This window comes from Chiloscyllium plagiosum, chromosome 12 (genome assembly GCF_004010195.1).
Source record: "Chiloscyllium plagiosum isolate BGI_BamShark_2017 chromosome 12, ASM401019v2, whole genome shotgun sequence".
Lineage (NCBI taxonomy): Eukaryota > Metazoa > Chordata > Chondrichthyes > Orectolobiformes > Hemiscylliidae > Chiloscyllium > Chiloscyllium plagiosum.
Window position 1 is genome coordinate 58,426,553 of NC_057721.1, and position 16,420 is coordinate 58,442,972.

The window sequence follows — 16,420 nt, forward strand, 5'->3', positions numbered from 1 at the left end:
TAAACTTGATATTTATTTGACTTTGTCAGGAAATGGAAATTAAGAAAATGGCCAAGGCTGGTAACAAAGATGCTTGCAAGGTTCTTGCAAAACAACTTGTGCAATTACAGAAACAGAAGACCCGTACATATGCTGTGAGTTCAAAGGTCACTTCTATGTCCACCCAGGCTAAATTAATGAATTCTCAAATGAAAATGGCTGGGGCCATGGCCACAACAACAAAGGTACATTTTTAAAAAAAATTCTTGAATTTTTAAACATTGATAAAAGCATGACTGACTTGTCAGTAAATATCCTTGAAAATCCTTTGTGTATGATTTAAAGTAAATGTACATATCTATGACTCTATAAATGTTGACTTTTATTAACACGGTATTAATAAGAGATTAACTCCTTTGGAGAAGGATGCATGTGAGTACAATGGAATTCTGCAGGTTTGTCTTGCTAGTAATTTCTATCATGCAGCCTTGGGTTCTTTGCCCTCACTTTGATGTGTGGATATTTGATGGCATGATTCTATCGATCTCCCATAAGACCATCCAGTCTGGATTGATGTGAGGACACAATAGATTAGATTAGATTAGATTAGATTAGATTACAGTGTGGAAACAGGCCCTTCGGCCCAACAAGTCCACACCGACCCGAAACCCACCCATACCCCTACATTTACCCCTTACCTAACACTACGGGCAATTTAGTCTGGCCAATTCACCTGACCCTGCACATCTTTGGACTGTGGGAGGAAACCGGAGCACCCGGAGGAAACCCACGCAGACACGGGGAGAACGTGCAAACTCCACACAGTCAGTCGCCTGAGGCGGGAATTGAACCCGGGCCTCTGGCGCTGTGAGGCAGCAGTGCTAACCACTGTGCCACCGTGCACAAATAGGATTTGTGCAGTCTTGTATCTTGTTGGGCAAAACCTCTGCAACAAGTGAAGATTGAAGATGAAACGGACTTTAAAGCACCTTTCATTGTGCCGCATGCAGATATTGCACTTTATAGTAGTATTTAGAAATTCTAGCCAATGCATATAAACTAAATATTAGGGGCTAAAACATTTTACAAAATCTTTTAAAGTTGGTAACAACTACTATTAAAAAATCAAACATCTTTATATTTTCCTTTTGTAATTTTGGGAGCTAGCTCTGATATCAAAACAGAATTTAGGTTTTTGTTTGACTGAACAACTTCAGATATAAAGAAATCTAAAGTGTGTATGTCCAATTAAATAAGTAATGCAGATTTAAAAGAAATTGTGGAAGATGCAGAACGTTTTCAATTTTCACTAGGTTTCAAAAGGAAGAAACTTAACATTAGGTAAGAATGCCTGTGTTTCACTAAACTTATAATAAGTCAAAATTGTTGGCTCTCAAGGTCTAGTTGTAATGAGCTCTGTCACATCTCATCCAAATGTCTTCCTTATGGAAATAGGCTTTACAGAATAACGAAATTATTTCAAGTCCGCATTGAATATTCTGCTTGTGGTGATCCTGTTTTTCCCTGGATGCATGTAAGAGTTCAATTCTCTTACATTTCTACGGCCTTCGGGAAATAATTGAGTGTTAGCAGTATGTTCAATATCTTACCAGATGTTAGCAGACCCTCTGGAAAAGTACAATTTGTGTGTGAAGGAGAAACATATATTAAATGAAGTTAATATTGCAGAAGATTAGATCAGACCGAATGAAAAACATAATGTGATCTCATTTTGCATTCATTTGTGTCATTTTGTATGTGTTCAGATACTTTATAGGAATTAAAATGGAAGTCAAATTCAGTGCATATTTTTGTAATGTCTATTGACTACCACCCCTAAAACCAACCAGTCAAATTAAGGAGCAATTGACTTAATGAAATTTGTCTCTTTTAAGGACTAGACTCTGCTTCTAAATGTTGGGTATTATGGAGTTGAGGATACTCCTGGGGAAATATCAACAAATGATTGATTATATAATTAGGAATATAGATGAATCTCTTTTTTTTCGAGAATTTCCCTACAGAGTTTTGTCATACAAGTGAAATATTATTTAGACAGTTTACATCCCAATAGGAAATGTTATTATGCTTCATTTTAATCTTTTGTCTGCCTTTTTAAATAAAATTTTCAAAATTTTGTTTGCTAGCATCAATAAACTGCTCTCTATTTTATACAGATGTATATAGGAAAGAGGGACATAAAATGTGCCATCATGCTTATGCATCTCTAGATTTAAGACCATTCAACCCACAGAGTCTGCTTTTCCATTCGATCGGCTGATATGTTTCTCAACCCCATTCTCTTGTCTTCTCCCCTTAACCCTTGAACTCCTACTAATCAAAAACCTATCTATCTCTTGTCTTAAATACACTCAATGACTTGGCCTCCACAGTCCCCTGTGATGAGTTCCACAGTCACCATGTCTGGCAGGAGAAATTCCTTCTCATCTTTAGTTCTAAAGGGTCGTCCCTTCACCCTGAGGCAGTGCCCCTGGGTTCTAGTCTCTCCTAGTGGAAACATCACCTCCACATCTACTATATCCAGGCATCTTCGGATTCTGTAAGTTTCAATGAGATTCCTCATCATCCTTCTAAACTCCATCGACTGCGGATCCAGAGTTCTCATATGACAGGCCCTTCATCCCCAGGATCGTTCTTGTAAATCTCCTCTGGACCCCTCCAATGCCAGCACATCTTTCCTTGGATATGGGGCCATAGAACTGTTCACAATACTCCAAATGCTGTCTGAACAAAGCGTTATACAGCTTCAGCAGTACACATGTCTTCTTATTTTATAGTTCTCGAACATTGCATTTGCTGTCCTAACCGCCATCCTTAAGGGAATCCTGAAGTAAGTCTCTTTGTGCTTCAGATTTCTGAAACCTTTCCCCTTCATAAAATAGTTGAAACTTTATTGCTGGAACAGCACAGCAGGTCAGGCAGCATCCAGGGAACAGGAGATTCGACGTTTCGGGCACAGGCCCTTCTTCAGGAATGAGCAGAGAGTGTTCAGCAGGAGAAGATAAAAGGTAGGGAGGAGGGACTTGGAGGAGGGGCGTTGGAAATGTGATAGGTGGAAAGAGGTCAAGGTGAGGGTGATAGGTCGGAGTAGGATGGAGGCGGAGAGGTCAAGAAGAAGACTGCAGGTCAGGAAGGCGGTGCCGGGCTGGAGGGATCCGGCAGAGGTGCTCTCTGAATCGCTCCGCAAGTAGGCGGCCTGTCTCCCCAATATAGAGGAGGCCACACCGGCTGCAGCGGATGCAGTAGATGATGTGGGTGGAGGTGCAGGTGAATCTGTGGCGGATATGGAAGTTTCCTTTGGGGCCTTGGAGAGAAGTGAGGGGGGAGGTGTGGGCGCATGTGTTGCACCTCCTGCGGTTGCAAGGGAAGGTGCCGGGAGTGGAGGTTGGGTCGGTGGGGGGTGTGGATCTGACAAGACACTCTCTGCTCATTCCTGAAGAAGGGCCTGTGCCCGAAACGTCGAATCTCCTGTTCCCTGGATGCTGCCTGACCTGCTGTGCTGTTCCAGCAATAAAGTTTCAACTTTGATCTCCAGCATCTGCAGACCTCACTTTCCCTTCATAAAATAGTCTACCTGTCTACTCTTCCGACCAAAATATGTAACCTCATACTTTGCCACATCGCATTCTATATGCCGCTTCTTTCCCCACTCACCTAGCATATCCAAGTCCTTCTGCAGATTCCCCACTTCCTTAACACCAACTGTTTCTTCACCTATCTGTGTCACCTGTAAACTTAGAAACGATGCCCTCAGTTCCTTCATCCAGATTGGTAATGTAGAACTTGAATAGTTGTTGCAATACTGACCCCTGAGAAACTTCACTAGTCACCAGCTGCTATCCTACAAAAGACCTGTTTGTCCCTACTCTCTGCCTTCTGCCTGTCAGTCAAGCTTCTCTTCATGCCAGTACCTTGCTCCTAACACCATGAGGTCTTGCCTTACTTAGCAGCACGATGTCAAAGGCCTTCTGGAACTCCACATAGATTATATTCATTGGTTCTCCTTTGTCTAAACTGCTCATTTTCTCCTCAAATAATTCTAACACGTTTGTCAAACATGCCCTGCCTTTGACAAAATCGTGCCGATTTAGCCCTGTTTTACCACACAAGTCCTAGTACTCTGCAATCTCATTCTTAATAATGGACTGTTAAAATCTTACCAATGATTGAGGTCAAGCTAACTGGCCTATAGTTTCCTGTCTTTTACCTCCCTTCCTCCCTTAAACAGGGCTGTTACATTAGCTACTATCTGATCCTCTGGGACCCTCCCTGACTCCAGTGATTCCTGAAAGATCACTACCAATGTCTCCTCAGCTATTTCCTTCAGAACTCTGGATGTAGTCTATCTGGTCCAATTGGCTTAGCTGCCTTCAGACTTTTCAGCTTCCCAGCACCAGCACCTTAGCGATGACCACTGCATCCTCCTCTGCCCCCGATGCTCTTGGTGTTCCGGGATGTTACTGGTATTTTTCCACTGTGAAAACTGATGCAAAGTACCTATTCAGTTTCTCTGCTATTTCTTCTTTTCTCCACCATTACAATTTCTCCAGCCTCACTTTGCAGCATTCTGATGTCCAGACTTGTCTGTCTCTCTTACCTTTAATAAAGCCCTGCAATCATCAGTATTGTTACCTAGCTCTCCCTGACTTGTCTTGTCAGCCATGGTTGCCTCATCCTCCCCTTCGTATGTTTCTTTGTCCTTGATGAATTTTTGCTGTTCCTGCTGAATTATCCCCAGAAACCCCTGCCATTACTGCCCCATTGTCTTCCCTGGTAGGCTTCCTATCCAATCAGTTCTAGCCAGCTCCTCCCTCATGTTTTTGTGGCTATCTCTACTCCATTGTAATACTGCTACATCTGATTCAGTCTTCTCCCTCACAAACTGTAGGGTGAATTCTACCATATTATGGTCACTGCCTCCATTAGTCATTTCTTCATCTTCAGCCCTCTAATCAAGTCTGCCTCATTACACATTAGATCCAGAACTGTTTGTTTCATAGTGCACTTTACCATAAACTGTAAACATTTCATGAATTCCTTTTCTTGATTTGGAGATGCTGGTGTTGGACTGGGGTGTACAAAGTTAAAAATCATACAACACTAGGTTATAGTCCAACAGATTTAATTGGAAGCACACTAGCTTTCGGAACGCTGCTCCTTCATCAGGTGGTTGTGATCATCACCTGATGAAGGAGCAGCGCTCCGAAAGCTAGTGTGCTTCCTTTTCTTTGAGATCTATTACCAACCTGATTTTTCCAGTCCTCCATGATTATAGTAATAGTGTCTTTATTACATGCCTTTTCTATCTCCTGATTTTTTTTTTTTTGTTTTTCTTCCCCACATCCTGACTAGGAGGCCTGTACATAAATCCTATTGTGGTCTTTTTTCCTTTATGGCTCTTTAACTCTACCCACACAGATTCTACACCTTCCGAAACTATATAGTTTCTTGCTATCAATTTCATTCCTTATCAACAAGGCAATCCCGCTCCCTTTACCCAGCTACCTGTCGTTTCAATAGGATGCATCTCCTTGGACTTTAGGCATTTCCCTTGAAACTTGGATTGTTGCAAACACACACGTGTTAAAATTACATTGACATCCATCTGACATACAGTAAATATTTATTTTGCTATTGAGTATAGGAATTGCACCACACCTGAGTAATTTGCCACTGCAAATACCATGAAGAGAACATTGTTCAAAAGTGACATTTTGGTCACTTGGGCAATGTTTTGGAAAATAGAGGTTAGTATTAAGGTTTCTAATGTAAATTTTCATTGGTTTTGGTCCATTGTCAATCCATTCGAATAAACATTGTAGCTGATTTAGAAGGAATACATTATTTAAAATTGCTAGCGCTTCTCTCTTTTGATTAATTGACGTACTACTGAAATAATTTGAGATTTGTTTGAAAAAAAAACACTTTTTTATATTTTAGACCATGCAAACTGTGAACAAGAAAATGGATCCACAGAAAACCTTACAAACTATGAAGGATTTCCAGAAAGAAAACATGAAAATGGAAATGACAGAAGAAATGAGTAAGTATCCATTGGTGTAAATCTGCAGAGAATTGCCCTTTCTGGTGCTTTGCTGAAGCATTTATTCAAAGGATATTCAGACATAAGTGTTTCTAGCAGTTCAAGATTTCTATACCATTAAAAGTTATGTTAAAGAATTTTAAACCGAAGGGAAACATTTTACATTTGGGACAAATAGAATAGAATCCCTATCATGTAGAAGCAAGCCATTTGGCCTAACAAGTCCACACTGACCCTCCAGAGAGTAATACGCCCAGACCCATTCCCCAACCCTATTACTGTACATATACCCCTGACTAATGCACCTAACCACACATCCCTGAACGCTAAGGGCAATTTAGCACGGCCAATTCACCTGACCTGCACATGTTTGGACTGTGGGAGGAAACCGGAACACCCGGAGGAAATCCACGCCGACATGGGGAAATATGCAAACTCTACACAGACAGACGCCCGAGGCTGGAATCAAACCTGAGGCCCTGGCTCTGTGCAGCAGCAGTGCTAACCACTGAGCCACCATTCTGCCCTAGATCTGAGGATATCTTGCTCCATCTTTTCCCTTTCTGTTTCCACCCAAACACCAAAAATATATGCTCCTAAATGGAGGAGTTACTAGAAAATGTTTGGTGGTACTAGTGTTCTTAGAGCCAGAGGAAGAACTATGTAAGTGCTGAATTTCCAAGTTAGAAACTTATTTAAACCTAGTCAATGGATTTCCTATTGTTTTCCTGCTCCCTTCTGGTTTTGTGCTAACTTTTAATTAAATAATAAAAATAAATGATACATTTATATATTTAGTCTGATTTTTAAATCTTGATGATCCCTTTTTCAACAAATAGGTAACATTGAGTCTTTGCTGAAACTGCATTTTTATATTAGGAAAGGATTTAGCTTTCAACATATTTTGCGATGACAAATTTTCATGTTTATTAGTGTTAAATTATGTGCTGTATCCAAAATAAGTTTCTTTTGAATATCACCCTCTTTATTTGTCCATAACTGTTGCCTATTTGTGAGGCAGAGTTTAAAATCAAAATCTCCAATCTTTGGAGAAGTAGTCAGGTCAGATTTTGGGAATGGGATGTTATGGTGTACAGCACCATTTTGCTGTCAAATAGGGAGGTAGATTGGGATAAAGTGGTTGATGGGAATCTGAAAATTGGGCAGTCTGGGTTTGGGGATTGGAAGCATTAGAGGTGGTTCCTAAAGAATTGGATGGTCAGCCCATGAGGTTGCAGCTCGTTTGGAACCAGGATTAGGCAGGCATAGTGCCGCAGAATGTTAGTTGAGCTGGGAACTGAATTAATGCCATGAATTATGATGCATCAGTACTTGCTATTGATGAAGTAGATCTGACAATAATTAGGAATAATAATTGACTGTACATATGCTGGCATTAATTGATGTTTACACAGTTTAAATGCATGAATAAATCATTAAATGTATTGTGGCAAAATGTTATCTCAAATGTACTAAATAAACTCATATTTTGTAAGTTTATAAAACAATTAAAAATGTTAATGGCATTTAGATACTTAACTAATGCTTGTCTTAATCTCAGGCCTTGAGAGTTGAATGCAATCGATGAAGCTTATTGAGTTTTAGTTTAGATTTGGGAAGAGAGCTGAATGCTTCATGATTGTTTGGTTCAGATTGTCTGGAAAGTTGCCAGCAGCACTTAGTGTCCAGTTGGCCAGGGAATTAGCTGCAACATTCAGCTGGGCTAGATAGAGAACTGGTTGCTGTGTTCTAGTGTTGAAAAGTCAAACCTGGAATAGTCAATGTGGCCCTCATTATGCAAGACGACTTGAAGTTAGTGTTCTGGCCGCCTGAGGCTAGGAAGAAATTAGTGTGGAGTGCTTGGCCGAGCCTGGGAGGTAGGAAATAGAAAGGAGATGCTGTAATAAAACAGAAAATTCTGCAAAGACACAGCAGGTAGATCTGTATATGTAGACCAAAGGAGTTAATGTTCCAGGTAAGTGATTTTAATCAGAACTGCATGGATATAGTCTGACCTGCCAGGTGTTTTCAGCTTTCAAAATATCTTTGACTGTCTTGTTTAAATGAACACGTGGTTACATGTCATTAAGCAACATGAAAGGCTTAGCTGCTGTCCAGAATTAGAGAGTTCAAGACTACTTTTAGTATGTGTGCATTTCTACTCTCTCTTTATTTCTTGAATACTTGACATCACTTATACTCAATTAACAATTTCAGAATTTGAGTAAGAACATAGAAAATAAGAGCAGGAATAGGCCATTCAGCCCTTCAGGCCTGCTGCACCATTCAGTATAATCAAGGCTGATCATCCAACTCCGTGCCATGTTCCTATTTTCTCCCAAAACCCATGAACCCTTTAGCACGAAGAACTGTACCTAGCTTCTTGAAAACGTTCAGTGTTTTGGCTTCAACTGCATTCTATGACATTTGCGATTTGATTTATTCCATAAACTTTCTTCTCTTAATGTTGTTTATATAAATTCAGAAAAGTGTCTAACTCCAGAAGATAGCAAATCAAGGAATAAATATGAAATACCAAATATCCACATTAAATTTGGTTTTAATGAAATGGGCAGCTCAGCATTGCTATATTAATAGTAGTTAGCTTATAAAGTGCAACACTGGTACTTTTGTATATGAAGTCTTCACCCAGTGAATTTTCTATGCCAGAATAATGTATTAAACGTTTGTTTCCGGCATAAGAAATAGTTGTATCTGAAAGAATCTACAGATAAGCATCTGTAGAGGATAGGTTCGTGGTGTAGAGTTAAAATAGGAAATCAACATGATTTTACTGAATGACTGCAAGCTCCATTAGATTACTATTACTTTTCTTGTGTTCTTACAGTTTGCAATTAGAATTGTGATTTTCTTGTTTCATTTGACAGCACATGTAAAATAATTAAACCAATGGTTTCTTCCAGTGAATGATACATTAGATGACATTTTTGATGAGTCTGGAGATGAAGAAGAAAGCCAAGATATTGTGAACCAGGTGTTGGATGAAATCGGAATTGAGATTTCTGGAAAGGTATTTACCTATTTCCTTTTTAGAGATATTGTATCTATTTGAAGATTGCGTATGTTGTCATTGAACAAAAAAACTAGAAAATTTTACTTGTTTAAGTTGCATAAAAATGGAAAATGATCCCTATTTTTCCTTTATAATTGTACTTTTTTCACTGCATGAGGAGCACTCTGGTACTGCAAGGCAGGTTGATTTTCAACAATTATTTGGTTCTCCTCACTGGTTCTAACTGAAAATCCACCTAAGATAGCATCAGACTGGAAATTTAAAATTCCAGTACAATAGGGAGGCAGCAGACTAGTGGTATTATCGTTGGACTATTATCCAGAGGTCAAGGTAAGGTTCTGGAGACCCAGGTTCAGATCCTGCCATTGCAGATGGTGCAATTTGAATTCAATAAAATTCTGTAACTAAGAGTCTAATGATGATTGTGAATCCATTGTCCTTTAGAGTCATCCTTACCTGGTCTGGCTTGCATGTGACTAGACCCACAGAAATGACTCTCAACTGTGACATCTAGCGACGTCCTCGATCCATGGCCGAGTACAAAATAGCCGCATAGTTTTAAAAAAAACACATTTCTTGTCTTTTTACTAAAATTTCTGTAATGTTAACCACATTATGCTGCCAACATTATCTGACTCATAGTTTTTTTTTTGCCTGTGAAGTGCTCTAGTAAACCCATGGACAGGAGGTTTAACGTCTTTCAAATTTCTTTGATTAAAAACATCTGAAAGTTTACAATTTAAGATTTAAATTATATCACTTGCATTGTGCTAAAAAATGTTTGAAAATAAGTAAACTGTAACTCAAATGTTCTTCTTTGATGTAGAATTAATCAAAAAAGGGAAGTAATCTTTTTTTCTCCACCTAAGATTTGTCATTTGGAGCACCAGCACTAGTTCTCAGAAGAGTTGGTACTAATTGCTTTTTTTCCCAGTTGAAGCCCAAATATGGTTGGAAAATTGTTGCACCTATGTAATCCATAGAAAAACTAGAATTTGCATTATTGAAATTGGGTTCAAGAATAAGGTTTTGAAACTTGGGCATGAATGTAAGGTAGAAGGATTAAGATATTCAGAATATTTTTCACCCAGAGAAGCTGGTGGACTAAAATTTTTAAATCCTGCACAGTTTTCTTCCTTCAAACTTTTAGAATTTATCTAGTCAAAAATACTCCTCCTAATCTTTTTATAGCTAATGCAGCAGTGTATTCCTTGCATTTACGAAAAGTAATTAAGGAAATACCCAAGTCCAGTACTTATAGTGACATTTACCCTGAATAAATTCCAGCTTCTGTTATACAAATAGTAAATTGTTATAATATTACTGCATAACTTTTTAAAATGTAAATTTTAAGAACAAGTTTATCTTTAAAGCATCAATTTTAAGAGTATAGGTTGAAAGAAAAGGGAGCACAGCTAGACAACTGAAATTCTTACCATAATAATTTGATGCCCATAGCAATCATTTGGGATATTCCCCTAACAGTCACTAAAGCTAGACTTCATTTGTAAACTAACGCAGCAGAGCAAAAAAGGAGAAAAAGTGAATATCTGCCTTGCCTGAAAGGAAATAGAGAAGAACTCTAGGAAAATTTCCAGTTTGATCCTTTTTGCTGTAATCTTCATGTACTATTTGTGGATTTTAGTATCCCACTCAATTCTGAAAGCAGTTTCACAAATTGAGATAATGAGGTTAAGAGCTTTCTGCCTCCTTCTAATTTAGTTCATGATGGAAGCTTGAGGACAGTCTTCTTACTTGGAGATCACTTGAGAACCTTCATGCTCACTTATGCATGTCAACTTCCCACTACTGGGATTGAACCAGTGGTTGGTATTGGAGTGCCTCATGTGTGTCCCACCAGGAACATTGATGGGTAGGCGTGGACCCTCATATTTTCCATACCCTCCTTGCTGGGTATTGTGCCTGATTAAGATTGTTGTCAGAGGCCTGATATTGGGGCTATATCAGGATTTCTGGGGACAGGTTCTTGTCATGCAAGTCAAGCAGTCCTACAAAAACAAGGCAAGAACCTAATTGCGAGTCTAATTGGACTTTTCCAGCTGCTGAGTCAAGATTAGAGTGGTGCTGGAAAAGCACAGCAGGTCAGGCAGCATCGAGGAGCAGCAGAATCAATTTTTTGGGCATAAGCCCTTCATCAGGAATGTGGGGGTGGTGTTCAAGGAGGCTGAGAGATAAATGGGAGGGGGGGTGGGGCTGGGGAGAACGTAGCTGAGAGTGCACGAGGTGGATGGAGGTGGGGGTAAAGGTGATGGATCAGAGACGAGGGTGGAGCGGATAGGTGGAAAGGAAGATGGACAGGTCATGAGGACGGTGCTGAGCTGGAAGGTTGGAACTTGGATAAGGTGAGGGGAAGTCAAGATGAGGAAACTAGTGGTCCATATTGATGTCATGGGTTTGAAGGGTTCCGAGGCGGAAGATGAGGTGTTCTTCCTCCAGGTATCGGGTGATAAGGGAGTGGCAATGGAGGAGGCTGAGGACCTGCATGTCCTCAGCAGAGTGGGAGAGGGAGTTCAAATGTTCGGTCACGGGGCGGTGGGGTTGGTTGGTGCGGGTGTCCCTGAGATGTTCTCTGAAGCGCTCTGCGAGTAAACGTCCAGTCTCCCCACTGTAGCGGAGACTGCATCGGGAGCAACGGATACAGTAATTGACGTGTGGAAGTGCAGCTGAAGCTTTGATGGATGTGGAAGGTTCCTTTGGGGGCTTTGGATGGAGGTGAGGGGGGAGGTAGGGGTTTGCAATTCCTGTGGTGGCATGGGAAGGTGCTATGAAGAGAGGGTGGGCTGTTAGGGGGCGTGGATCTGACCCGGTAGTTGCAGAGGGGACTGCTGGTTAGCGCTCTTGTTGCACCATTAAATTATGGCTTGTGGATTGAAAATGAACCAATATAATTTTTACAGCTTATGATCCAAGCACTTTAACCATGCTGGTGAAGGACAGTTAGCTCAGTTGATTGGATGGCTGGTTTGCGATGCAGAGTGATGTCAACAGCATGGGTTCAGTTTCCACACTGGCTGAGGTTACAATGAAAGAATTTCATTTTCAACCTGTCCCTTCTTCTGAGGTGTGCTGACACTCCGGTTTACCCACCACAAATCTCTCTTCTTTTATAACCCCACTCTGTATACAGAAAGTTTGAAATATAATGAGATTTTGGAGAAATTGAGGAGTTTCAGTGAAGGCTCACTACCCAAATGTTTCCTGTTGTTCTTCACTGAAATTCTGGCTGGTTGCTGGTGGATTTGCATCTTGTTTGTTTTGGTTGCTGTATTTTTAGATAGTTTTAGATGAAATATTTCTGTCACTGTATGAGAGTAAAACTTGTTTTCTCCACAGATGGCTAATGCTCCATCAGCAGCCAAAGGTCTACCCACAGCATCCACATCTAAATCTCACATCTCAGATGAAGAAATTGAACGGCAGCTGAAAGCTTTGGGAGTGGACTAGTTGACTTGGCTGTTATTGGGGGAGGAGGAAATAGTTGATCATATGTGAATAATGCCTTTTACCTTGACTACATGGATCTACCTTAAAGGCACCATTAGATAAATAATGGAAGCATCGTGGATATTCTTCTGTAACTTTTAACAAAAGTGCTTCTTTACAAGACTTGAATTTAAAGCCACACTCTGCCAAACACTATAATCTGTTGCTGCTTTAAACTGATGTTTTGATTTTTGAAGTGGAAATAAACAATGTATGGTTAGTAATGTCTTTTGATGCTTTGACAGGTATATATCGAGCATGGTACGTGTATTTGGATTGTTTGGTTTTACTTGTACAACAAACCATTTATTACTACAAGCTACATTAAGATCTAATTCATGAAAGTTACATGCTATTTTTGGGTTGATGTGCTCTAGTAGCATATGAACAATGCAAAAATCAGCATTGTTACTAAAGTTGGATTCTAGTGTGGATTGAACCTTAGTAGTACAAAACTCTTGTGGGTAGTCTGTAATTCTGATTTTTAATGCTGCATGTAGAATAATAAAGCTTCAGTAAATCCATATTACAAAAATATAATGGACCACAGAACATGTCCTTGTCACTTTATAAACAAGGCTAATTTACTTTAATCAGGGAAAACAAACCATTGTCTGCTTTTTCTAGCATTAAAAATTATCTAAACATATATTCAAATATGTAGATGCACGTAGCCCACAGCGAAATACAGCTGGCAGAGTAATTTAGCTTTACTGATTGAATCTTACATTCTACAGCCTGGTATCTACGGTGTAACAGCAATCTATGTAATGACCTGGAGCTCATTGCAAGACATTCAAATTAACACTTCACAACATCCTTGCCGTCAATAGACATAACTTCGCTGTAGTATAATGACAGTAAAGAAAAACCAATTAAATTTCTTTAAACCATTCCTTGGCAATAATTAAACTACTGTGGATGTGGGAAATCTGAATAAGTACAGAGTGTTGCAAATATTCAGCAGGTCTGGCAGATCATGAGGAGGTAGTGGTGTCATGGTAATTTCACTGAGCTAGCAATCCAAAACCCCAGGTTAATGTTCTGGAGTCAAAATTTCAAATCCCACCATGGCAAATGGTGAAATTTGATTTTTTTTTTAAATAAAAGCTAAACTAATGACAACCACATCACCACTGCCATTTTTTTAAACTATCTGGTTTATTGATGAGCTTTAGGGAAGGAAATCTGTCAGCCTCCCCTGGTTTGGCCTACGTATGACTTCCAGACCCACAGCAATGTGGTTGAAACTTAACTGTCTCTGATCAATAAATGCAATACCCACATCTCCTTCATGGCTTTTAAAAATCTTTGACTCTCTAGGCTTGTATTTTCACTGAATTCAAAACTTGTCTATTGTATAGATCTGTAAATATGTCAATATTGTATTCACTATTAATTGTGCTTTTTTTTGCCTGCTGCAAAAGAGCTTCTAGCAAATTCTTGCCTCAAAGGTTTTAGTTGTCATTTGAAAAAAAAACTAACTTAGTTGAAGTCATTGGAATAATGAAATATTTGTGAACACAAATTTTTATTCCCAGGTTTTAAGTTATTTTCACTTTTGGATTTGTTCTTGGAAGTCATTTGAAACTTGATTAATTTAAAGTTATTTCAATATAAGTAATTGAACTGGCATTAACTTTCACTTAACTGAAATCCCTTAAGTTTTTCCTTTTGCCATTATGATGAATTGTAGAGTATCCTTTTAAGGAGGATAACAATTGTGCTATATTAAGTTTTACAGATACCTTTACTTGTATAGAAGATAACTGGTGCCCTAATTCTATAACCTATTATACTGATCAGATGAATATAATTCAGAACAATATGATTACTCAAGTGCCTACTAATACATGTATAGGTAGTTGTTTTATGACATTACAGCAACAATACCAACTTTTTCTTTGAGAGGTATAGTAGAATTAATAGATTTCTCCGTGGCTTATTTCAGTTACCAACTAACTTAATACAAGAACAATGGCCAATATTTTGTAACATTTAAGGGAGCATAGAGATAATCTGTGCTGATGCATTTTTCAAGTTCATTCAAACTAAAAGTTGAACATAGTGAAGACTACTGCAAATTATATGTCACAACTATTGGGAAGTGGAGAAAGCAAATACTCTCAGTTATAGCCTTAGACATTTTGTTTTAAGATTGTGCAGGTGGTGTTTGGTGTATTCTTATTAATTGTGCATTTTTCTCAAGTGATTCAAAAAGTTTTTTTTGAGATAATGGTAGCTAATAGGTTTAACTAAACTATTTTTTAGATATATGAAATTGGGTATTTGAAAAGTAATTTATAATTCTGATTTTGTCGCTTTTATGCAAAGGTTAACATTTATTACCATACATTTGTATGATTTCCAGCTTAACTTTAAATAATGGAGTTTTTAAACATATACTGCACTGTTCTCCTAGTACTGACAAATGCATCGTCAGTAATACAATAATTGGAGCATTCAAAGCAGTATTTAAGGATTATGATACATTTGTACTGTTGGAATGTTTTCCTTTCTTTTGGCTCTTGATTTACTGATTGTTTAAAACTGTTTTCAAAGATCAAGAGAAGGAACAGAAGTTTTGTATTTAGACAAAAGGTACATAACTTAAAAATTAGTGCACTGGTTCATTTGCAAAAATAAAGTGTGAGAGATCTTGAAACCTGCACAATCGTGTTGTACTTACAATTTGCATTGTACCTTTCACTCCTTCATTTCTCTTCATTTGTTTTATTTTAAACTTATAAGCAGTGGCTCAGTTTATAGCAGTCTCTTGCCTGAGCTATGATTCCAGGTTCACACCCTAACTTCAATGCTTGAACGCAGATACCAATGTTGACACTCCAGTTCAATACTGAGGAGGTTCTGCCTTTTTGAAGATTTAGCCTTCCAGATAAGACATTAATCTCAGGACATTATTTTGAGGAAGACTATGGGAGTTATCCCTGGTGTCTTAGTCAATTTTCTTTTTTCCCCTTCATCAGCATCTCAAAAAAACCTCATTATTGCTTTGTCTTGAGTGCAACTTGGCTATCACACTTGGTGATTGCACTTTGGAAGTATGTTAGCTGTAAAATATTTTGATGTCCAGTGGTCATGTAAAGTGCTGTTATAATTGCAACTTTTTCTTCCCTTTCACACAATCTCATTCACCATTTACTTAGCTGTTATGCCTTCTCTCCTTGCCATCTTGCTATACCCTGTCTCTAACTGAACTTTTGATCACCTGCCTGATGTTCTGAGTAGCTTGACAATTTCTTCTTGTTAAAAATGCTCCTGTGAAGCACCTGGGGATGTTTCATTGTTAAAGGTGCTATATTAGTATAATTAAAACTGGAATATAGGTACATCAGGTAAGAACTAAGACAAATGGAATTTTGGCATTAATTGCTAAGTAAATAGAGTGTAAACATAGGACCTTGCTGCTGCAGCTATACAGTATCGAACCTGGAGTATTGCATCCCTTTCGGGGAGGGACGTAGTTGCACTGGAATCAGTTCAGAGGAGGTTTACTTGATTGATTGCAGAGTTTTGAGACATTTGTCTTGCGAACAGGGATACTCTCTGGAGCTTAGAAGAATGAGAGGAGATCAAATTGAGGTATATAAGATGCTAAAGAGGATTTACAAAGTTTCCTCATATGGGGTAATCTAGAACAATAGATCATAGTTTTTGGATAAAGAGTAGCAACTTTAAAATAGATGAGAAATAGCTTCTCACAAAGAGTGATGAATTTGTGGAATTTTCTATTCCCGAGTGCAGTGAGTGCTGGGACCTTGAGTAAATTTGAGGAGGAGACAGATCTTTAATCAATAATGGATTTGAGAGTTATAGAG

The 16,420-nt window shown here is 38.8% G+C and overlaps 1 protein-coding gene across 1 annotated transcript; it reads left to right on the forward strand.

Moving 5' to 3' along the window:
• On the forward strand, nucleotides 1-15,250 carry LOC122555315 (charged multivesicular body protein 2b-A). Its single transcript, XM_043701185.1, has 4 exons — nucleotides 1-224; nucleotides 5,941-6,043; nucleotides 8,968-9,074; nucleotides 12,432-15,250. Exons 1-4 carry the CDS (start codon nucleotides 33-35, stop codon nucleotides 12,540-12,542), a joined length of 513 nt encoding a protein of 170 aa, XP_043557120.1. The 5' UTR covers nucleotides 1-32; the 3' UTR covers nucleotides 12,543-15,250.
• The last annotated feature ends 1,170 nt before the right edge of the window (nucleotides 15,251-16,420 follow it).